The sequence below is a fragment of the Triturus cristatus genome, chromosome 3_2 (assembly GCF_964204655.1).
Source record: "Triturus cristatus chromosome 3_2, aTriCri1.1, whole genome shotgun sequence".
In the NCBI taxonomy this organism is placed as follows: Eukaryota; Metazoa; Chordata; class Amphibia; order Caudata; family Salamandridae; genus Triturus; species Triturus cristatus.
In genome coordinates this window covers 1,169,724,268-1,169,748,956 of record NC_140584.1, presented here as the reverse complement: position 1 = coordinate 1,169,748,956, position 24,689 = coordinate 1,169,724,268, and the positions used below count along the sequence as shown (strand labels likewise).

General features: G+C 46.3%; 1 protein-coding gene across 1 annotated transcript in view; it reads right to left on the bottom strand.

Moving 5' to 3' along the window:
* The window catches only part of LOC146859373 (sterol 26-hydroxylase, mitochondrial-like), a 251,638-nt gene extending 228,599 nt beyond the window's left edge, over nt 1-23,039 (bottom strand). Inside the window, exon 1 of the mRNA XM_085650053.1 lies at nt 22,647-23,039. Within this exon, the coding sequence (XP_085506179.1) occupies nt 22,647-22,871 (225 nt within the window). The 5' untranslated portion in view covers nt 22,872-23,039. The remainder of the gene's footprint in view (nt 1-22,646) is intronic.
* Between the last annotated feature and the right edge of the window lie 1,650 nt (nt 23,040-24,689).

Sequence of the window (24,689 nt, the reverse complement as noted above, 5' to 3'; positions counted from 1 at the left end):
TGACTATGGTTACCCCCAAATTTTTGCCTAGTGTCTAGCTGGTTTTTCGACTTAGTTGGCCTGAGATCCTGCCATTCAGGCTCTCAGGCTATTTGCTCTCTCTGTAAAATGGACTATGCACCCTAGGTGCATAACCAATTGGAAGTGGATCACCCAGTCAGCCCCTGTACCAGTGTACACTAGGTACCCAGGGCATTGGTGTATCTAAGGCCTGCCAGGGGCTGAAGCATGTATTATGCCACCCCAGGCTGGGCCTAACAAATTTGACACAACTGGCTGATCACTCAGCTGGGGTAAGTTGGTGTAACCACCTCTTACTTAGGTGTAGTATACCTATACCTAACCTTAAATGGAACACATGTTAACCTATAAGTCACTCCTATGGCAGGCCTTAACAATCCTGAAGGCAGAGTGCTTGGTTCCATGTGAGATGGTGCTCTGGCATGAGCTGAGCCTGTCTGCAGTGGTCGGAACAACTTCCTTCTACTGTTTCCAGATATCGTCATACCATATACTCTTAAGTGCATTATGAACCTCGCGGTTAAATGCTATCTTTGGTTTGGCTTTATCAAAACATGTCGAGTAAGGTGTCATACGAATTGGAATACTAACCCCTCGCCAATTCTGGCGACGGGGTTAGCATTCCACCCTTCTAGAGGGACACGACATGTACAGTACCTGAAACCCGGGTAAAATCAGACATAGCCTCAGCTCCACAAAATGGATGCTGCCACCACAGACACAAGTCTGCCCTCCTGCTGCTGGGAGTCCTTCCAGCTTGGGAGGTGTGGACAAAGGGTTTCCTGCCAGGGGAGGTGCGTGCACCACCCCAGACAGGATTTTGTGTATTGGTCAGGTAGGGCTTGAAAGAAACCAGACATGCCTGAGGCTCACAAGGAGCCTCGGTGCATATGCCAGTTCAAACCGGTCCTGGGGCACACCAGTCCCGAGCCTGGGGCGAGCTGGATAAAGGATTGGGGGTGTAACCACCCCCCTTCCTGGTCCCACCCTTAGGGAGGGACCTAGCAGGTAGTCCGGCCCCTAGAATCCGCTTAAAGGTAGGAGCTGTGTCCTAAGACTTCAGACATCCTGGAATCAACTTGAAACTAAGAAGAAGACGGGAACTTCGACGCTCTGCCGCACAGAGGACTGAAGCCAATCTCCCCTGTGGTCAGGGAGTGACCACCTTGCTAACGCAAGCACCATCCAGCGAATCAACGTCTGCTTTGCCGCCGCCTCCCGCCGGAGCCCGAGCCCAGAGACTGACAAGACCTGGACCTCCAGACCTCTCACCGCCCGATTCACAGTCCCTGAAAAGAGGAGACCCGTGGAGGCACCGAGACACGTGGAGCCAGCCATCTTGAAACGACCACAACAAGCTGACAAGTGCAACAACCGAGGCTCCCTCCAAGTTGTGCTTTGGGATCTGAGAAGCCCAACCCTCGAGCAGCATCTGCACCAAAGATGAGCCCTCCAGCATCTCCACGATCTGCGTGGGGCCCTTCTGCATTTTGCCACTCGACGCGCCTAACCGGTTGCTGGCCCGCTGGCTAGTGGCCATCTTGGCGACGAACTTCACGAAATACACCACTGGTCTGATTGCTCCAGACTGGCCCTTGCTCCCCTCCAAAGGAGCAGTCCCTCTGACCTTGCTGGTCAGAACCATCAGCTTATTTCATCTTCCACATCAATTGCTTTTGCCAAGGCTTGTTTGCTTCGATCAAGTCGCCGACACCGCCGACAGCGAGAGCCTGCGTGGGACAGCTCGTGACCTGACTCCTGGACGTCGTCGACCTTCAGGGACCACGTGGCTGCAGAGACAAGCTACACCTTTCTTCCTGTTTGCACCCGACATCGCCTGGTACCCACCTGGTGCCACGCTGGTCACTGGCTAGTGACTGTGAACACTGTCCCCTCTGCTTACAGGTCTTCAACATCTCCGATCCACTCTTGGATCCACCGCATCTCTTCCGGGGCGACCGCCTGCAGCATCTTTGTCTACAGGCTCCATTGAACAGATAGAAGAAACCCGACGCACTTCGACGCCTATGCACCCGCTTCCTGTGGGTGAGGTAAAGCTGGCACTCCGGTGCCCAAGTGTAGAGAATCATCTCTAGTGTCTGTGTTTCCAATCTTAAGTTCCTAGTCCATCCGGAAGATTCCTTTTGCAGTAACTTTGTACTTTTTACGCACCCATTGAAAACCTATGGGAGCTCGCGTGTGACTATTTGCTCTGCACACGCAACCCGTGGACCTCCTGGTCACTAACTGAAGTTAGCTCCTTGTAGGCCCAGCGATTCTAGAGGCCCTAGGCCTTTTCCTTTTTCTGTTCGTGGTACGTATACCACTATTTTAGTATATGGTTTGAGCGGCCACCAGGGCCTATCCATATAAAGTGCAACTTCTGTGTATTCTACTGTAATCTTGTTTGACGATTTGTGCTCCTGTGCTCATAAAGAGACTAGGGGTTACTTTGAGAAATAAATACATATATATTTTGAATATATATCTGTGTGGTGTCCTTTCATTGGTATAAAAGGGGGTTGCATTTGGTAAAACAGCTGGCTTAACACGCTTCACGAGTTTAGCCTCAAAGACTGCTTAGCCTACGCTACCACTAGGGCAGCTAGTCCGAAAAGGTTGACTTACAACCACACCATAAGGGTTGCTTGGCATGGTACAAGGTGGTCACTTTAACTAGTGAACATCATATACCAGGCCAACTTCTCACAGACAGTTTGAACTGCAGCTTTGAAACTGCCTCAGTCAGGCTACAGTGCTAGGCAGGCACCCATGTTTTACACTGTCACTCTAGTGGATGGTATAGTAACTTACTGGCTCTGGGTACATTTAGTACCATATACTCAATGCTGTTAGGTAAGTTAAATATACCAATTGGTGTATTAAATGAATGTGTGCTTTCATGCCCTCACATATTATATACGAACAACAATATCTCAACTGGTATTATTTACAAAACTGGTAAATAGGTATGCACAAAAACTGCGAGAAAGGAAGGTAGGGAGACTCGTAGTTTGGTTAAATGTGCCGGAGGCATCATGTATTGAATGAATACAAGAAAAAATATGAACTTAAAGGGTACTGACAAATTGGGAACAGTTGTAACATCACTGTAAGCAATAAATACGTAAGTTACCCGACAAACTAACAAACTATCTAAACATGGTGATTATCTAAAACAAATATGCAACTACAACGCAATCAGCACACATTACTCCCCATAGGACATCCTTTCCTCCCTCTCTTCATTACTTCCTCAATCCTCATCTCATAACCCTCTCCACACAGCTATTGACCCATGTCTAGCCAAACTATTTCACCCAAACCCCTATTATTACAATCTTTCATGCTGTCTATAACCATTCCCAATCCTATCCACCCCTCTACTTCTCCATAGTTAGCCTCTGCTACCAACTGCTCCTTCCCTAATACCTTCCTCAACACTACCCATTCCTCCCTCAAATTCCATCCACTTTTCTTGCATATATACCCCACATTCATCTCTACACTCAATTCCTACTCTATAACTGTCACCCAAATCCTACACCTCCCACCATCTGCTCACATCCGTAATCACAGCACACACTACCCATATACTTCCCATCTCTGCTAACCCTAGACACATCTCCCCCCAACAATTCGTAACCCTAATCTAAGTGACATATACGGTCAACACCTCATACTTCATCTGTCGTTCACACATCCATCCCAGTCACCAGGAATTTCTAAGACAAACACTAGAAGCAAAACCAAACTGCCTCCCCATAACCCTCTCAAAGCTTTGATCAGGTAATACCTCTAACTCCAAATACCCCAAATAAGCTAATATTGCTATCATCAAGAACAATCACAGATACAATTTCCATCACAAACATCAGTAAAAATCATACTCATAATTCTTTTCACCCACGGCACATCTAATCCTCTGACTAACCCTTTACATACTCGCATCCAGTCTCAATCACTCTCTCGCAAAAACACCAATTGAACAGCACACCACACCTCATCACACAGCCATCCACTCTCACATGACCTCAGTCGCCTAATTTAAAAATATAGAGTTAGATCCTCAGGCTTCCCCTCCACTCTTGACCCACACACCATCCATCATCAACAAATGTTAAAGAAACACAAATACTAGTGCTGTTGCAGGATACGCATCTCCTTACCTACAACATAATGGGTCCCATTGCTACCTCAACATGTCACCAGACAACGATTATCCACTGACATCTTCTTCCAAGACACACAAAGACTCCTAATCACCCCAGCCCACAAACATCCCACTAAGGTGCCAATTCCGATCCGGATCGGAAAGCACTCCGACCAAGCCGGATCCGGAGTGTTTTCCGACGGAGCCGGAGTCCTGCAGTCTGACCGAGCGAGTACGATGCGGCCGTATGCTGCCGGACTCGGTTCGGTCGGACTCCCATAGAAGTCAATGGGAGCCGGTCGTGCGACGTGTACATGGGCTCCCATTGACTGAATGGGTACGTCTCGCGCAAGGGCGCCCCCTGCAGTGGGTACGTGTCGGTGCCATCCGCACCGTACATGCCTGTGTTGGGGGGACCCTTGGGTATCCCCCTGTGTCCGAGTCGTAGGGCTGTGGGAGACAGGGGGTCCGACGAGGACCCCCAAAGGCAACCACCCAGACGGTCTGCGAGCCGGACAGTACGGCTCGCACAGGCTGTCTGACACGTGCATCGTACTGGCTCGGTCGTAAATCGCATCCATTGCATGCCACGGTTAGCTTACGACCGAGACGTACGGAGCGGTTCGGACCCGGAAACAACTCGGTCAGTGAATTTCACGTAGCTCGCATCTTTCTTGCTCGCTCTTACAGCTGTACGAGTCTGGCGGAAAACACGTGTACGGCTCGTAGTTTTTCCGGGCGGATCGCGTTCGGTGCCCTTCCGACCCGGATCAGAATCATCCCCTAAATCTTTACTAAAGGCCTGATTTAGATGCCGCTGGACAGCCCGTCGTTACACACCATGGGTATGGCAAAAATTATTCTGTCCCCATGATGTAGGCACTGCCCGGCAAATTACAAATAACCACCAAGCAGGCAGTCATTCATTAAGCATTTGCAGGACCTGCGGTTACGATGGTCCTGTCAATGCACCTTGCTATTTGGTGGAGGTCTGTACCAGCATGGCGCAACCCTGCACCAAACAGTATTCTGTTTTTACTTTTTTTTTTTAAATCCCAAAACGGGATTTTCTTTTTGAAAATAAAAAAATGTAATGCTCTATCACCATGGGAGTCCTCTCTCATGGACGGGGAGCATTATTTTTTTTTATTGTCCCTCCTGGCAGTGACGGACAGTAAACAAATTAAGTATCTGCCCATCCTGACTGGGCAGGAGGATATGTTTAATTTCTCTAACAGCCCTCAATCCATTGGGCTGTTGAAGAGATTTGGCTATTGCGGCGAGAGAGTAGTCAACGCTGTAGCCGACGGTCTACACGCATTTAAATCGGGCAGGCAGATTTTCATGCTGGCGGTATGTATACTCCCTCACGTCGGAATATACTTACCACCAATATTTAAATCGGGCCCAAGGTCTCCTTGAGTGGGACACTGACAGCCCAGAGAGCCACCTGGCCCATAAACATCTCACCCACCCAATGAGTTTCATTAGCCTCTAAACCGACTGCTGGCTGATCAATGCTCTATCAATGAGCAAAAATAAACACAAAAGAATTGCTTTACAAAGGTAATACACTTTTGAGGAAGTGTAAACTTTTGAGTAAGTTTCCTACTTTTTGATATTTGCAAACCCTGAGTGTAAGTTACTACTAAAAAAAACAGCAGTAAGGCCAGTACTACACATGGCCATCCACTCGTACTACAACACCGTACCATAGAAAATAACGGAGTTAGGTGCTTTAAATAAAACCTCATACGAAATAATGCTAAATCACCTTAAATTATTTCAAACAGTTAATTAATGTTAAAATATATAAATACATATATAAAAATACTTAAATAGTACATAGTTACGATCAAATTATAAACTATTTTAATAACCTATTTTGAATCAAAAAATAAATTAACAATACATTTAATAATAACATAATTACATTAATTTGAATTAATTCAATACATCACTTTCTATAAGTATTAATGCACATTAAAAAAATTCTTTAGGTGAGAAATACTTTTTCAATTTTTCCTAATTTTATATATTTTTCTATTAATGAAAGTTTTAATTCAAAATTGATATAATAGTGCTGTAGCATTATTTTATTTAGTGTTATGTTTACAGTGAATATATCAAATTAATTTGCATTAATATTTAACATACAAAGTCCTTAAATATTTATTTTTGAATTAAAGAAAATAAAAATCTTTATCCTTTAGCATAGGGAGAATCCATAGTTGGGACGGAGATCTCAGCATGGTAAAGGTGATTGAAAAATAAAAAAGTGTATTTAACTCTAAAACAAGTATTACCCTATAATACGCAATAATAGCTTTTACTGACACCTACTTCATGCAAACTTCAGACCGGTCCCTTGCCCACTCCAACCTATGCATCCTTGGTGATGTAAACTTTTGTTTGTCAAACCATAAACCCTTCAACCAAGCATCATTTTACCAGACTTGCTCACTCATAATCTAATCCAGGTTGTCACCTACTCACATAGCAGTCCATACATTATACCCAGTTTTCTGCAACCCAAACACTATAGCAATTCATGAAAACTCTCCACTCACTGGGTCCACTGATCATCTCATCGCCTGCTGACATAAGATCCTTTAGGTATGCTCAACTACTCATCCAATTCACTAGCAACCTATAACTCTGAAATAAACTGAATATGGATGAATTTCAAATTCGTCTAGGCACAAGCACACACGTTGTTACTCCATTTTCATGTTTGATGACCCTTCAAGTTACCTGGATGTAAAGCATCGTCTAATGGCTGCCATTACTATTCGCTCTCTCATTGACCCTGATAGGTAAGTAGTGTGGACAGTTAAATGTTGATCATTTTATTATATTTGTGATTTATGATTAATTTGAAAGCTCTACAATTCTTTATAATTTCATCTTGTCCCTCTTCCTTGGTTAATTGCAACCCCCAGAGGCCCCTCCCTCCTTCATTGGTGTAAAAAGCACTTCAACACCCCATCAGGGGTAACAAGCGCTATATAAATGCAATTCTTTTTCCCTCTTCCATCCCTCTGCTGTCCTTCTGAATCCAAATAACTGACCATCCTACCCACCACTCAAATTACTTTCATAGATTGCGTTACTCCTGAGGCGGAAGCCGGGAGTCTGTAGCTAAGCTAAAATATTTTAAAATTGGTGTATGTGTTTTTAAATACTGCTGATTTGCACATTATTCTCTCTGGCACTCACCGGATCGCGCCGTGCAGCTGATTACTAGCTGACACTGCCTGTCCTCCCATAACGCTGCTTTCGGGGCGCCATTGGCACGCCGAGGGAGACTTCTGCCACGCCCTCCCATTGCTGGCCACGCCCCCTCCACCGAATCGCTTAAAGCGCGCCAAACACTAGCGTCGCTCTAAAGATTGCGTTACTCCTGAGGCGGAAGCCGGGAGTCTGTAGCTAAGCTAAAATATTTTAAAATTGGTGTATGTGTTTTTAAATACTGCTGATTTGCACATTATTCTCTCTGGCACTCACCGGATCGCGCCGTGCAGCTGATTACTAGCTGACACTGCCTGTCCTCCCATAACGCTGCTTTCGGGGCGCCATTGGCACGCCGAGGGAGACTTCTGCCACGCCCTCCCATTGCTGGCCACGCCCCCTCCACCGAATCGCTTAAAGCGTGCCAAACACTAGCGTCGCTCTAAAGATTGCGTTACTCCTGAGGCGGAAGCCGGGAGTCTGTAGCTAAGCTAAAATATTTTAAAATTGGTGTATGTATTTTTAAATACTGCTGATTTGCACATTATTCTCTCTGGCACTCACCGGATCGCGCCGTGCAGCTGATTACTAGCTGACACTGCCTGTCCTCCCATAACGCTGCTTTCGGGGCACCATTGGCACGCCGAGGGAGACTTCTGCCACGCCCTCCCATTGCTGGCCACGCCCCCTCCACCGAATCGCTTAAAGCGCGCCAAACACTAGCGTCGCTTTAAAGATTGCGTTACTCCTGAGGCGGAAGCCGGGAGTCTGTAGCTAAGCTAAAATATTTTAAAATTGGTGTATGTGTTTTTAAATACTGCTGATTTGCACATTATTCTCTCTGGCACTCACCGGATCGCGCCGTGCAGCTGATTACTAGCTGACACTGCCTGTCCTCCCATAACGCTGCTTTCGGGGCGCCATTGGCACGCCGAGGGAGACTTCTGCCACGCCCTCCCATTGCTGGCCACGCCCCCTCCCACGTCATCAGTCGCCACTATAAACCATGTGTCAATATCGGAAGCGCAGCGGACGAGCGCAGCGGGCGCGCCGGTTGCGCGCCGAAGGCGCGCATAAGGCAAGCTCGTCTGCGCTCGTCCGCGCCGAGACCGGGCAAAGGGCCACCCCCTCTGATCCACCACCCCCCCATCCCGCCTCCAGCTCCGTACCAATAACCTACACCTCGGAACAACTCCTCATCATTAACCAAACAATAAGGTCTCCGCACTCCTTACCCAACTTCAACTATAACAATCCTAGGATCGGACCTCGCAAGTGCCCCACCTGTATCGTTACTCCATCTACTCCTCTCCCTACACCTCCCCCACTAGTGAGAACAGCACTTATAAATGTAAGATCCCTGCCGAAACACAAATTTGAAATCGCCGATCTCATAGACTCACAACAGATAGATATTTTATTTATCACCGAGACATGGGGAGACGAGACCTCTGGCCCGGACTTCAGAGATGCCACACCTAACAATTACTGTGTGAGTAAGTTGGACAGACCGATAAGGAAGGGTGGAGGAGTAGCGATTATTTACAAAAACCACCTCAAGGTAACTACAGCAGACACAACCTACCCTGAATGCGAGGCCCTCCTATTCTCGATAGGCCTATCCAGCAAAGCAACATTCAAAGGTATGTTGTTCTACCGCCCCCCAGGATCCAGAGCCAAATTCCTAGCACGCTTGGATCAAATAATCGAGACATCAATTGGATCACCACAGTTTACCATCTTAGGTGATTTCAATTTTCACCTCGAAGTTTTAGAAGACCCAGACACCATAACGCTACTGGGAGATTTAGAGACAGCCGGTCTTATACAAATTGTTAAAAAACCCACGCACAAAGCAGGACATACGTTGGATGGATTATTCACCAACAGCTCTGAAATTTCCATCACTGATATTATTCCTTTAATCTGGACAGATCATTCTGCAATATGTTTCTCTATTCCAACCAAACCCACTTCCCCTCGCTCGTCTCTTCCCCCCCCCACCAAATCCAGAGACTGGAAAAACTTAAATCTTGAACATCTCACTCAGATGATACAGGACAGTCTATTACTTAACGCACATGATCCCATAGCAGCCTCAGATACCTTCACGGAGAATCTGATCGAAGCTTGCAACAAATTAGCACCGTTCAAAACCGTCCATCGTAGTAGAAAACTCCCTTCAGCCCCTTGGTTCTCTGAGTCGCTTAGACTTCAGCGCCAGTACTGCAGAAACCTTGAACGACAGTGGCGCCGTAACTTCAATACGCCTGACAAAATCATTTACAAAGGCGCTCTCTCCAATTATAAAAAACTCATAAAAACAGAGAAAACCACGTATTACACAAACCAAATTAATCAGGCTAAAAACTCCTCAGGGAAACTATTCCAAGTAGTAACATACCTATCTAACCCACCTGCTCCTCAGTCAGAAGGATCTCAAGCACTTTCTGATGCATTAGCCAACTTCTTCGAGGACAAGGTCAGAACCATCTTCAATACGTTCACACCCGACGTTGCGCCCATTCTCTCTGACTCTGGCGTTGATACTGGCCCCACATTCGCAGCTTTCGAACCTACCACCTGTGAATTCATCCAACCCCTGATTGCTCGAACCAAATCTGGTTCACCCCTAGATCCTTGCCCCCCTAGCATCCTCAACCTCATCCCCGAAGTTTTTGCTCCACCACTAACCACCATCTGCAATGCAATGTTTGCATCTGGTGTTTACCCCCCGGTATGGAAAAAAGCAATAATTAAACCACTACTCAAAAAACCCAGCCTAGATCCTCTGCTTCCTGCTAGCTACAGGCCAATCGCCTGCCTCCCATTCCCCGCAAAGATCTTTGAAAAGATCATGAACATCCAGCTGTCAAACTATATTGACCACAACAATCTACTGGATGACACCCAATTTGGGTTTCGACAGGGCCACGGAACAGAGACGGCACTGCTAAAAGCAGCAGATGAGATTAGATACACGATGGATAACGGAGGAGCCGCAGTTCTGATACTCTTGGATCTATCTGCGGCCTTCGACACGGTCGACCATGCCATCTTGATCGACCGTGTCGAGGCCATAGGAGTTACAGACAAAGCAAAAAACCTCCTGGCCTCATTTCTGTCAAACCGTCCGCAAACTGTGAAACTAGGCAATTTCACATCCCAGACCTTCTCCCTGCCATGTGGAGTACCGCAGGGATCCTCGCTAAGTCCGACACTATTCAACATCTATGTGTCGGACCTGGCGAGGGTCATAAAATCCTGCGGAATCTCCCTCACTACCTACGCCGACGACACCCAACTGGTGCTGTCGATATACAATGATGGAATCTCAGTGGCAGCCAATTTCCAAACGGGAATGAAGGCAATAAGCGCCTGGATGTCATCCAACTGTCTTAAACTCAATTCTGATAAGACAGAAGTGATGACATTCGGGAGGCTTCAACCCACCTGGTCCCCACAATGGTGGCCCCACCAGATGGGACAACCCCCAGAACCTGTAACGAAGGTACGTAACCTGGGAGTTATCTTTGATAACAAGCTGTCATTCCAGCAACATGCCAAATCAGTGGTTTCCTCCTCCTTTCACATACTAAAAAGGATAAAAAAATTAATTCCATACCTTCCTCCACATGCAGGCAAAACCCTGGTCAGTACATTAGTATTTTCCAAAACTGACTACTGTAATGCACTGTTACTCAATGCACAACAGAAGGTCCTCAATAAACTGCAAACAGTGCAGAATGCAGCAGCTAGAACTCTGCTATCCATCCCTAAATTTGCATCCGTCTCACCCTACATCCGACAGCTACATTGGCTACCGGTGAGGAGCCGTATCAAATTCAAAGCTTTATGCATAGCATATAAGGCTATTCACGATCATGGACCGCTATTCCTAAGAAGAGCCTTTCGACCGCTCAAACACACAAGAGCCTTGCGCTCATCCTCTGCGCATCTACTCATGGTCCCCCGTACAAAAAGGGCCAATTGGGGTGACAAACGCTTCTCCGTGGCTACTGCCATACTATGGAATACACTTCCTCTTTATATCAAGTGTGCTCCGACCCTTCTCAACTTTAGAAAAAAACTAAAGACATGGTTGTTCCCTGCCTAATCCTCCCTTCCTCCTGAGAGTTCCGCATCCACAGCGCCGAGACACCCTTGGGTATTTGCGCGCTCTAAAAATCGCCAAATAAAATAAATAAATAAATAAAATATTTCCCCTTACTAATTCAACACTAATCCTTTATTGGTTCTGGAGTAGTGTGCTACTCGCCGAAAAAGCGCTTTGACGCCTTGTCTGGGTTAGTAAGCGCTATATAAATGCAAAAACAATACAATACTATACAATAGAATGGGAGAAAATATACTCTGTTATAAAGCTATGTGACTGGATGACTACAGTCTTTGACAAATCAGTACCTCTAAAAACATATAAACAACAAAAGAAACTCTTGGGTTGCTTGTATTCTAGTTTAGAGAGGATCTGGCTTGGCAGTTTAGGCTGGCCGGCCCTAATGATTTGTATATAGCTTGGTCTAATCTGAGGTGGCATGGTGGACAAATAAATAATGGACTGGGATGAGGCACTGAGTAATTACCAAAGGCTGACAGTAATTCAAGCATTACATCCATCACTTGTTGGTATTCTTCACAATTTGGTGGACGACAAACAAATAATACTCAATTTGGAACCCCAAAGACATATGAAACTCAAAAACTGTCTCAAAGCTGCCAACCAATGGATGATAAAGAACTATCTTAAACCAAATGCATGAAAAACAGAAATACTCATTTGTGGTGACTGCAAAAGTTGTGATCCATTAACACTCTAGATGGAAAATCTAGGACCCCCACCGAAAATACGAAAGAAACTCAAACCTATCAAATTGTCATGGACTCTGCCCTCTTAGTAAATGCTCAAATTGACAAACCAACCAAGAGGGCCTGCTACACAATGAAGACACCCCATCACATTTTTCCCATCTTGGATTCCCACATAATGGTTCAAACAACATCACACAAAATTTGATTTAGCAAATGATCCGTAAGGCAGGATTCCTCTCTCAACTCCAAAGGATTCAGAACTCTGCTCAACGATTAATTTTACTTCAAAAGACAAGCACACACATCTCCCATGCCTGGAACAAGTCACACAAAGATCTTCATTCAAATTATTATGTCTCACTCACAAACAATGCACAATAAAGGCCCTACATTTCCCCAGATGAACACTTCGAACATAGGATCTTACAAGCCAGACTTGCACCACAATAAATCATTTAATCTTACAAAAAGGAAACAGTTGGTGGCACACGGTAAGAAAGTTCCCTCTTTTTGCATGGTTGCCTCCACTTTTTGCTAAATACTGATGTACTTTGACCGAGTGTGCCTTGTGTTCCTGCCAAACAGGTACCCAACTCAAGTTCTTTCCCTAAACTGCATTAAAAATAAAACCCAATCGGCAGTCTTTGGCCACAGGTCAGTCCCTTGTAAATGGTACCACAGGTACCAAGGGCACTGTGGCCAGGGAAGGCCTCTAAGGGCTGCAGCACTCATTGTGCCACTCTTAGAGGCCCTGTACCTACACACACACACAATGCCTTTGCAGGCTGCATGTTTTGGTGCAGAACAAAGTAAAGAGTTGACATGGCACACATCCTGTGTGCCATGCCTACAACCCACTGCCCTGGCATAGGTCAGCCACACCTCTAGCTGGGTGCACTATACCAGTGGTGAGGGTACAGGTGCATGAGCCCTGTGCCCCTACAGTGTCTAAGCCAATTCATAGACATTGTAAGTGCAGTAATGTCATTACAAACTCCACAGCACCATGATGGCTTTACTGAAAACTGGGACGTTTGGTATCAAACTTCTCAACACATTAACCCACACTGATGCCAGTGTGGGATTTAATGAAAAATGCACTCAAAAGTCATCTAAGTGATGACCCCTGAAAAACGACCTAATACTAGTGTCCAGGCTGAGTGGCTGCTCGCCATCTGCCACAACCAGACATGTTTCTGAACTGCCTGGGTCGAGAACTTGCTACTCTCAGGGGTCTGAAACAATGCACATCCGGGGATAAGGTGCCAAGCCTCTTCCCCCAGGATGGGCAGGGTCCACGAAGGGCACGCTTCAAAGGCTTGCTGCCTTTGTGAGCTATCCCAGGTCTTTGCTGCTTCCAGCAACTGGCCCCCACCAGTTCTGACCCCCACTTTGGGTGGGAGAATCGGCAAGAAAACCAAGTGGGGAAGGGAGGTATGCCCGCCTTTGCTAACCCCACCCTTCAGGAAGGAGAGGCAAGGTGAAGCACAACTCTCAGTCCCCACCATCTTGCAGATGGAGAGACCCAGCCAACCAGAGTGAGGCATATGCCCCCCATCCCACTGGGGGTGGCATAATAGGAGGTGTACCCACCCCAAGAAAGGGACCCATTGGTCCCATCCTTTACTCACCTGTAAAACCCATAAATCTAGTATTCAGGGGCAACCCTGAACCTTGCGTCCTCAGACAAGAATTGACAAGCAGAAGAGAAGAAGAAGGACCGAAGAACCTGTGCTGAAACTATGAAGAGGAGGACGCCCACTGACTTGGCCCAAGCTCTACCGGCCTGTCCCCACCTCGAACCTGCTCCAGCGAAATCCCAGTATGTCCTGCAGCCAGCAACCTCAAGAACCCGGAGGACCTACCCTGCCTTTCAAGTCAAAGAGTTTGTTTCCCGTGAGCTCCGGATTTGCTCACCCACAAACTCTGGCCAAATCTGCGAGTCTGCACCACTCTGTACTCGATGCCTACGGCCCAAGTTTGTGTAGCCCAACACCACAAGGAGGTCTCCCCGGCAATCCTGACCTGCAATCTGGTGATATTTGACCTGCCTCGAATTTCCATGCGAAGCCTGCTGCCCCTTTCTGGAGGATCCCCCTGCCGCAAGGGGAGCTGGTAAGAAAAACCCGACTCCTAAAGACACCCCTGCACCCGAAGTCCCACGGCCTTGGGTGGCCCAACCGATGGTGTACCAGCATCCCCAGGCATCCCAACTTACCTCTGCAACTGATGGTCACCTCCAGAAGGCCTTCATCTCCGAGCCTGCAGTCTTTGTTACAACTGGAGAATCCCCATTCGAATCAACAGAGCACCCAACGCCAAAACAACACCCTGCACCCAGCCGCCCCTGCGCTGCTCGGGCGTACTTTGGGTGCTAACTCGGATCCCCCTTTGCCATGAGCCTAAAATCAGGAGCTTTGCTCCCACAACCTTGTGGCCTGTTCGTGAGCAGCCACCAACCGCAGGCCCCCTAACCCCATTCGATGACATTGTGCCTCAGCACTCAGAACCCGGCCGCCCTAGTGCCGCTGAGGGTGTTTTGAGATGCCTCTTTCTTTGACACTGGGGGAACACTGGTTCAAACCCCAGAATTGGGAGAAATAGAGAGGGACCCCTTGTGAAAATCAAGGGAATAGGGTACTCTTCCAAGTAACAACTAGCAGTCCCTTGATAACTTAGATATTGACAAAATCTTAAAGGAAAGATCAAGGGAATAGGATACTGTTCCTAATATCACCTAGCAGTCCCTTGATAACACAAGTATTAACAGAATCAATTCACAACATATAATCATTACATACACAGATCAGTTAAAAAGTAGTTTACATTTATTTTATAAAAACATGTAATACATTGTATTTAAAAACCACAGTTCATGATGGTCCCTATTCTATTCTTATCAACACACTTGGTCTGAATCCACAATACAAATGATAACTTTAAAATATATACCACACAATTTAAACGGAAAACATTTCTCACATTTTGGGAAAGCAGTCAGAGGATCAAATATAATGCATTACCCTATTATGAACCCGCATAACAGAGAGAATACAAAAGAAAAGACACTGCAATTTGTCATAAAACACACATCCAATTCAGACAGTTCAAGGGATTATACACTTGTGGGATCTGACTCTATTTATCGCTACAAGTGGATACCCGGTTCTTTGGATTATGTTACTCCTATGCGTCGACGCGTTTCGATGGGCTGTATTTATGCCGCTATCTTTATCAAGACCAGTAATATATGTTTCTCTCTCAATCCACGTTTTATTCAAGATTCCAACTTAATATGTTTTTCTTTCCTATATCCTTATTATTGTGGCCCACTGTCAATGAATGGACGATTCTTGTAGTATATTGGGGATAGATACTTGTCCTTCAATAGTCCCTGTGCCCTGATCTTTTCGTTGGTTCTACTCGTGTTTTACTCATACGTCTTAACTTCAAATTGCGGACACTAATTCTTGTCTGTAGAATTGGCCCGGCTACTATTGTCTGTTATTCATACCTAGTAATGGGTATCATCGGGTAACCTGCATGTAGAGTGTATCCTTTTAAATTGGAAGTCACAGGCTCGTCTTGGATCTGTATACGGACCGGCAATAGATAAAGCGTCCTTGTTACATATCAGTTCCCCTGTTCTTAAAATATACAGGCTGTTGCATCCATGCAGGGATAGTTCCGTGGTGCGGTTTCCAAACCCCAGAATACCAACTCTCACAACCAAGTACTTACCTGTTAACCGTCTTAATACGCGCTCCCTGGTCAAACATCAGCTGGATATCTTTTTACTCTTGCTTACCGACAAAGCTAATATCCTGCTACTGACCGAAACCTGGCTCACCGACGACTCTGTCCCAGATATGTTGGCAGCGCTTCCCCCTGACTACTATATCATCTATGCCAATCGGCGTTCTGGCAAATCAGGAGGGGGAGTCGCAGCTATCATCCATACTAATTTCAGGTTCTGCTCTCTAACGTGTCTCTCTCTCATAGACACCGAGAACATAGTCATAAAATTGGAATCTGCTAACGACTCCTTTGTCTGTGTTCTACTATACAGGCCACCTAATCATATGCCTCACTTCCGCTATCACTTAGCGAACAGATGGCTAAGCTTGTGATTGATCATGCCAAAGTCCTCATAGTGGGTGATTTCAATTATTGGTATAATGACCCCCAGGAAGGGCCACAATCAGTGGAGATGTCTGATCTACTTAGAAACCTAAACTTTACTCAGCAAGTTCTTTCCCCTACCCACCTGAAGGGCCGGATACTTGACCAGATCTGGACGAATGATCTGTCTACCTCCTCTCCTATAGTTAGGCCCTGTATTTGGTCCGACCACCATCTTCTTAAATTCACGCTGCATGACTATCTATTAGGAATATTAATGTGACCGAAGGAGGCCCTGCCAGGAGATGGAATTCCATCAATAAAGAGGACTTTCTTGACACACTATTAAATACAGTCCCACCCCCTGGTAATGATGTTAATACCATGGAAATGAATGTATCCAAATGGTTACTTGACGCTAGTAATAAGCATGCACCATTAAAAAAAGTTAAATTAGCACGTAGCGCGGATGCACAAAGATGGTTTTCCAATGACCTCAAGGCCCAGAAATTGGCCTTACGCCAATTAGAAAGGCAGTGGCGTTTGAAGTATTCCCCTGAAAAAAAACTATTATATACTTCTGCTCAGAAAGACTACAAGAAAAGCATCCTCATCGCCAAAGCTGCCCATTTTTCCAATCGCATTCTCAATTCTAATAAGAATTCTAAAGAAATGTTTACCATAATTGACGAACTATCTAATCCTGAGCGAATTCTTTTGAAGGCCATTCCCTCCCAAGCATTATGTAATTCGCTAAATGATTACTTCATTGATAAAATTATTACTATAAAGGCCAGCATCCCTAACCGCCTCTCCTTACCTGACGCCTGTGTGGCACATCGAAACAATAGGACTCTTAGTTGCTTCCCCATCATCAGTAATGAGATTTTTCAAGATCTGCTAGTAAAAATCAAATCAGGCGCCCCGTCTGACTGCTGCCCCCCCCCCATATACTGAAAGACTGGCTTGCAACTCATTCCGGTCCTGCACTTGCATTACTGAATGAATCTATTTCATCTGGCATAGACCCCGAGCTTTTAAAAAAGCAGTAGTAGTACCTCTCTTGAAAAAATCTGGAGCGGACCCTGCGCTCCTATCCAACTATCGCCCGATCTCTTTGCTACCTTTCTTGGCTAAGGTTCTAGAGGGCCACGTAGCTAAATGCCTCTCCAATTTTCTAGAGGCATCGAAATACTTGGACCCTCATCAGGCTGGTTTTCGGCCAGCCCATTCTACCAAATTCCGTGATCCTAGTGGTAATGGATACCCTACGGGAAAACGCTGATAGAAGTTACTCCCGGGTCCTGGCCCTGTTAGATCTCTCCGCAGCCTTTGACACGGTCGACCATATCATTTTGGCCGACCGTGTCAGACAGGCTGGCGTTCAAGGGACAGCGGCTTGCTGGCTCACCTCCGTCCTGGAGGACCGCTCTCAGGCTGTTCGTCAGGGACAGTTTGTAGCGCCTCCACGCAATACCACCTGTGGGGTCCCACAGGGTTCGGCCCTCTCCCCTCATCTGTTCAATCTCTATATGGCACCCCTGATCCAGTCTCTTAAAGACAGAAACGTGCTGGTCTTCAACTATGCAGATGATCTACAGCTTATTCTCAAGGTTGACAGCGCACACAACTCTGTTATTGACTTCCAGTCCACCATGTTACACATCCAAAGTTGGATGGATCTTAACCATCTCAAATTAAACCCTGGTAAGACAGAGATAGTTCTTACCGGGGATAGCCACAAGTACTGGGGTCCCCACTATTGGCCTCCTGAGCTTGGCTCTCCACCCCTCCCTTCCGCCTCAGCCAAAACCTTAGGAGTCTCTCTGGACAGCGATCTCTCCCTGAAAACTCAGGTTGGAGCGGTTGTGTCCAAGTGCTTTTTTCAAATGCGCAAAATCAGGAAAATACATTGTTTCCTCACTCATGATGCCTTGACTCAGGTCATGATATCCACGGTTCTATCTCACCTGGACTATTCCAACTCTGTGTATTTAGGCATGCCACATTACCTGCTTAAACGTTTACAGATGGTCCAGAACCATGCAGCCTGACTGGTCTACCGACAACCTAAATGGCATTCAGCTTCCCCCCTGTTGAGGAAATTACATTGGCTCCCCATTTCTCAGCGCTGTGCCTTTAAAACGTGGTGCATTATTTTTAAATCCTTGCATGGCATCAGTCCTGAGTTCGTTAATAGCTTGATACTCAGGCACACCCCCACGCGCAACTTAAGGTCTGCCCATCTCTCACTCCTTTCTATCCCGGGTTTCAAACGGGCACGTCAACGAGGCCGCAGATTTGCTTCCCTTGCTCCTAAATTGTGGAATTCCTTCCCACTATAAATACGGTCTTGTACAGACCTTTTGCAATTCAGGAAATCCCTGAAAACGTGGCTATTTGCACACGGTTAGTCTTATGTCTTCTCTGACAGCTTTTCGAGCCTTAGCGCGATGAAGCCACCCGGCGTACGTGTGCTCTATAAATTTTTATTAACATTAACATTAACCGATAACCATATTTTCTCCATAGGAATACGTTGACTTTTTCCTTGAAAATTGTGTGGAGTTGGTTTTTGTATGAGAAGTTGAAAAACTGCAAATAACCAAAAACTGCTTTACTTATCTTTTCTCTAGGAAATGTCCAAGTGTGATAGCTAGGCATATGACACTGAGTAGAAAAAGTAATCCATAAAGTAATCCGTAAAGTCATCAAAAGTAATCTAACAGTAATTTCCACTGTAATGGAAAGCTGTACAAACCTGTAACAAAGACATTTTCATTCAGCTTGCTTGTATTGTTCAACCTGCCTTGAAAAGTACCATTTACCTTAGCTGTAACAGGCTTGCTTGGTTCTAAAAAATAAATATAACTAAGTACTCTTTTTTATACAAACAAATTGGTCTGAGTTCAGTCTTTGCGTGTGTGACATCATTTGCTGATTGAGTGTGTACAACAAATGGTTCACAGTACCCTCTGATAAAGCCTCACTGCTCGCCCACACTACCACAAATATAGAGTAAGGTGCTATCTCCTTTTACCTCTGCCTACCTTTGGGGTTCCACTGGATTCTGTGCACATTATACACCTCATTTTGGTATAGAATATATACAGAGCCAGCTTCCTATGCACACATTTGTCAACAGACTGACAGATTATTGGAATTCCATCCCAGAAAAAACATAAAAGCCACTGACAACCGTCTGGAATTTAGAAGAATAGTTGAGATGTGGCTAATCCTGACTCTGTCTGTCTGTCTGTCTGTCTGTCTGTCTTCCTTTCTTTCTTATTGGGGTTGTGTAAAGCACTATGATATCAAATGGAAAAATATTTTCTTTGGTTTTAGCTACTGAGGACTCGTGACCTCCAACAAGCTTCCTGTGTCATCCTCCGCGAGCAAAGTCTATCTATCGCCTCTTTCTTCTCTCAAACTGGTAATCTCTTGCCTGCGATCTAACAATCTCGTAAACTTCCTTGACCGTACCTATTCAAGGTAATCACACGAACTAATTTACCCCAACCCCGCTTGCGCTGACCGTTGACTCCCTTTGATTCCACCCCAAACGAACTGGAGTAATGCATGAAAGGGTTTCTTCCAGGAAAGCAGAGTAAACTCACTCACCAAAAACATGTTATGAACCACTAACCTTGGGTTCCGCAGCGCATGCTACACACCATGAAGGGCTTCACCCCCTAATCAGGGGCAGTGCCAGAAAGCACTTTATGCAATTACAACTCAATATACATCACAGTTAACATATCATCGATTCATAAAACGCTAAGCTAAAAAATAAAAATATGTAAATATATCATTGATACCGGCGCCTAAACGTTTGTGAAAGTTTTGGAATCAGGTTCACTGACATCCTGATCATGTTGAACTGAGTACAGCCTCTTTTCGGTGAACTTACGTGTAAGCATGTGAGCCCCCTAAAATAACCATAACTCCCCCGCTGGCGCCTTCACACATATACTGAACACTAAACACGTGTCAAAGAAGACTTTCTGCGAGCACCTCAAGCTACACTTATTTGTGACCCCTTTCTGAAAGCAAGCTAGGAGCAACAGATTAACTTTCTGAGCACTCCTTTTGTCGAAGTTGAACCAGGGTCACTTGGGGGGGGGGGGGTAACACTGCAGATTCCAGTTTAACCATTAACCAGGGTGGGGGTTTTGTCTTGCATAAATGGCCATAAAGTGTTAAAGCTGCCTTCTGCATGCAGTTTCCTGGTCACGTGTCAGTAGTTATGAAGGGACTGAAAGTGCAGGCTTCCGGGGAGGTGCACAGCCTGAGACAGATCTCAGTGACAAGTTCAAAAGGCACCGTAGAGCCTTAAAGCCAGCGGGGACACACCTTGGGGCCAGGTGACTCACGGCTCAGTGCACTCGAGGGCCTCATATTTGCTTGGACTTTGGGTATTTATTTGATTTATTTTCGTGTCTTATAGAGCGCCTGAATCACCCCCAGAGGGGTATCTCGGCGCTGCGGCAGTGCTACAGCAAGGACAGGAAGAGGAGTTTTGAGGGCAGTGGCATCTAAGCGCCCTATGAACTATTTACTGCTCACAAAATACTGGTCGCAATTTGTGGCTAGTAACTGCGATCAGGAAAGATTTTTCCGAACCAAGTACTAATAGGTCAGTTCTTAAAAAAAACACCTCATGCATATTAATGAGGCAGGTCACAAACTGCGACCCACTCCGATTCGTTGCCCTCACAGGGATGTTGTCCTGCTGGGGTCAGCAGACCACCCTGTCAGTGATCGTTTCTAAATAAAGAAAACTTTTTTTAAAAATGCTGCTCGGTTTCCTTAACGAAAAACGTGGTGTGCTTAAAGTTTTTAAAGTCTTGGAAGCTTTTTGTAATAGCAGACAGGGGTCACATGCACCACAACTTGCTCCAAACTTTTTTTTTTACCTTTCCTTTCACAAAAGGGAAGAGGTCCCTTAGAGACCCTTCCCTGTTTGGTAATGAGTTGCTACTACTTTTTAGCAATCAGTATGATATTAAACCCCTGTAAGATTGTTTATGGACCCGATTGGCTTGGAAAAGGACTCTTCAGCTTGGTGGAATGCATCCAGTCCTTTACAGGCTGAGGAGGAGCGCAAGCTACATGCCCTCACTTGTGATCAGTGACACAGATCGACAGTGCTGTAGGCATACTGTCAGAGGCGCTCGACACTTAAGGCTGACCCAAAGTCCCGCTATTTTTGAATGATGCACATTATAGTGTGCAAAACATGTGGCAAGACAATTAAAGCTGTCTTGATTGCCACACACGCCCTGACTTGAAATATTTGTTGTGTGGGATGACCACATCGTGCAAAGACAAAGAGCTGTCACTCACAATATGTGCAAAAAGAACACGGCGATGGATGGAATGCTTGAATTATCTCAGCCACTGGCAATCGCTCAGGCCGCAGCTCAACCCATCTTTCTTTCCACCTACGATGCACCTCAGTGTTGACCCAGCCACAAGGCTGGGTCAAAACTGAGGTGGCATGGTGTACAAAATAGCAACGGCCTGAGTTGAGGCCATGAGCAATTACCGGTGGCTGAGATTAATTCAAGCATTCCATCCATCACTTTTTTGTATACTTTAGTGTGTTGGTCTAAGTGGGATGGGTATGCCCAGACGTGGGTCCCATGCACTCAGTGTCACAGAAACCAAGCTATACCTGGTCGAAGAGCCCAAACAAGGGCAAAACCGGTCCCAGGATGCTTGTGTTCCGGTTCACGGACCACCTGACTGGCAGTTCGGGCTGGACTGTTCCCATTGGAGCAGTGTCAAGACTGATTTGTATATGGCTGAGTCCAAACTGAGGCGGTATGGTGACCAAAAGAATAATGGGTTGGGATAATACCCGAGCAATTGCCAGCGGCTGAGATTAATTCAATTGTTCTATCCATCGCTTTCTTCGATACTTAAGTGTCACACACAATAAGAGCAGCAAATATATGAAGTGGACTGGCCCACTGACCCATACAGTAGTGAGTGGTGGAGGGGAAATGTGAATGACAGCTGTATACACCAATAGAGGAACAGGGCTTGCTGAAAGTATATATATATATATATATATATATATATATATATATATATATATATATATATATATATATATGTGTGTGTTCATATAATATTTTAGATTTTTTTTTATTTAAGAAAACAGGTGTCTTGGTTATACAGCTAAATCTGTCTCTACACCCACCAGACTTTTAAAAAAATGTGTACCTAACAATGACAGACGTCAAGACGTCAACATAGGATGCACCGGTGACCCGGAACTGACCTGTAGTTCGTGGGTGCGCAGGAGGTAGCCTTTGACGTAGAGCCAGTAGAGGTTCTGCAGGAAGGAGGGGCCCGGGAGGTCCTCGTAGCTCTTCAGCCCATGCCCCCCTGCAGGGACAGTGGCCCCCGCAGGGGTGGCTTTAGCCCTCCGTGGGCAGCGGCAGACCGTGGGCAGCAGCAAGGTGCGGGGGCTCGAGAGGAGGCGGTGGGTGCGCAGGGCGGCCATGGATGCGCTCGTGCAGGGGCAGTGCCAGGGCGGGCACCGCTCAGGCTTTGCTCTCTGTTTACCGCGTCTGGAATCGGCACTGCCTCCTGCAACACGGCGGCCAAACTCCGCCCGCAGCGACTGGGGGCTGTCGGTGGCACCGGCAGGTACGAGGGACTTTGTTTCACCACCAGCTGCTGCCAGCAAATCTGAGGGTTTTACAGCGAGGCTTTGGAAATAAGATACTCGATGGGAAATAATGAGCGACGCGCGGATTAAAGTGCTTACGAGATGTGAAAAAATACATGATTGGCAAGATGAAGATAAGGAGGAAGGGACTGAACACGAGAATTAGGCAGATGTGGCGTTAGGTCCAGAGCTGTCGACTTTGAAGCTGGGAACCAGGTTCAAGCAGGGCACGAATCCTAAACAAGCATTGGCATAGCCAATAGGTCTCGCTTTTGGGACCTTCTAAGTATTTAGTTATGCAGCACAATATCCTTGGTGCAACAACATCAACTGTTGCATGGCTAAACACTTATAAGGTCCCAAAGGCAAGACCAATTGGCTATGCCAATGCTTGGTGTGGTTGTGTGTGTGGTTGTGTGTGTGTGTGTGGTTGTGCGTGTGTAGGTATGTGTGGTTGTGTGTGTGTGGTTGTGTGTGTGTGGTTGTGTGTGTGTGGTTGTGTGTATGGTTGTGTGTGGGTGTGTGTGTGGATGTGTGGTTGTGTGTGTCTGTGGTTGTGCGTGTGTGGTTGCGTGTGTGTGGCTGTTTGTGTGTGGTTGTGTGTGTGTGTGTGTGGTGTGTGTGGTTGTGTGGTTGTGTGTGGTTGTGTGGTTGTGTGGGTGGGTGTGTGTGTGTGTGGTGTGTGTGTGTGGTTGTGTGTGTGTATGTATGTGTGTGGTTGTGTGTGTGGTTGTGTGTTTGGTTGTGTGTGTGGTTGTATGTGTAGTTGTGTGTGGTTGTGGTTGTGTGTGGTTGTGTGTGTGTTTGTATGTGTGTGTGTGTGGTTGTGTGTGTGGTTGTGTGTGGCTGTGTGTGTGTGTGGGTGTGTGGGTGGTTGTGGTTGTGTGTGTGTGGTTGTGTGTGTATGGTTGTGTGTGTGGTTGTGTGTGGTTGTGTGTGGGGTTGTGTGTGTGTGTGTGGTTGTGTGTGTGGTTGTGTGTGGTTGTGTGTTTGGTTGTGTGTGTGGTTGTGTGTGTGGGTGTGTGTGTGGTTGTGTGTGGTTGTGTGTGTGGTTGTGTGTGTGGTTGTGTGTGGTTGTGTGCGTGTGGTTGTGTGTGTGTATGTGGTTTTGTGTGTAGTTGTGGTTGTGTGCGTGGTTGTTTGTGTGGTTGTGTGTGTGGTTGTGTGTGTGTGGTTGTGGTTATGTGTGGTTGCGTGTGTGTGGTTGTGTGTGTGGTTGTGTGTGTGGTTGTGGTTGTGTGTGTGGTTGTGGGTGTGTGTGTGGATGTGTGGTTGTGTGTGGTTGTGTGTTGTGTGTGTGGTTGTGTGTGGTTGTGTGTGTGTGTGTGTGTCGTTGTGTGTGTGTCGTTGTGTGTGTGTGGTTGTGTGTGTGGGGATGTGTGTGTTGTGTATGTGGTTGTGTGTGTGTGGTTGTGTGGTTGTGTGTGTGTGGTTGTGTGTGTGTGGTTGTGTGTGTGGTTGTATGTGTGGTTGTGTGTGTGGTTGTGGTTGTGTGTGTGGTTGTGTGTGTGGTCCTTGCCGAGACTCGAACCCAGTTCCCCAGATTTGAGGCCCACCGCCCTAGCCCTTACGCCAACTCCTCTCCCCTTATGTGTGCAAGGCCTTTCTGGTTCTATAAATATGGGTCTAATATGATCAAATTATGCACTC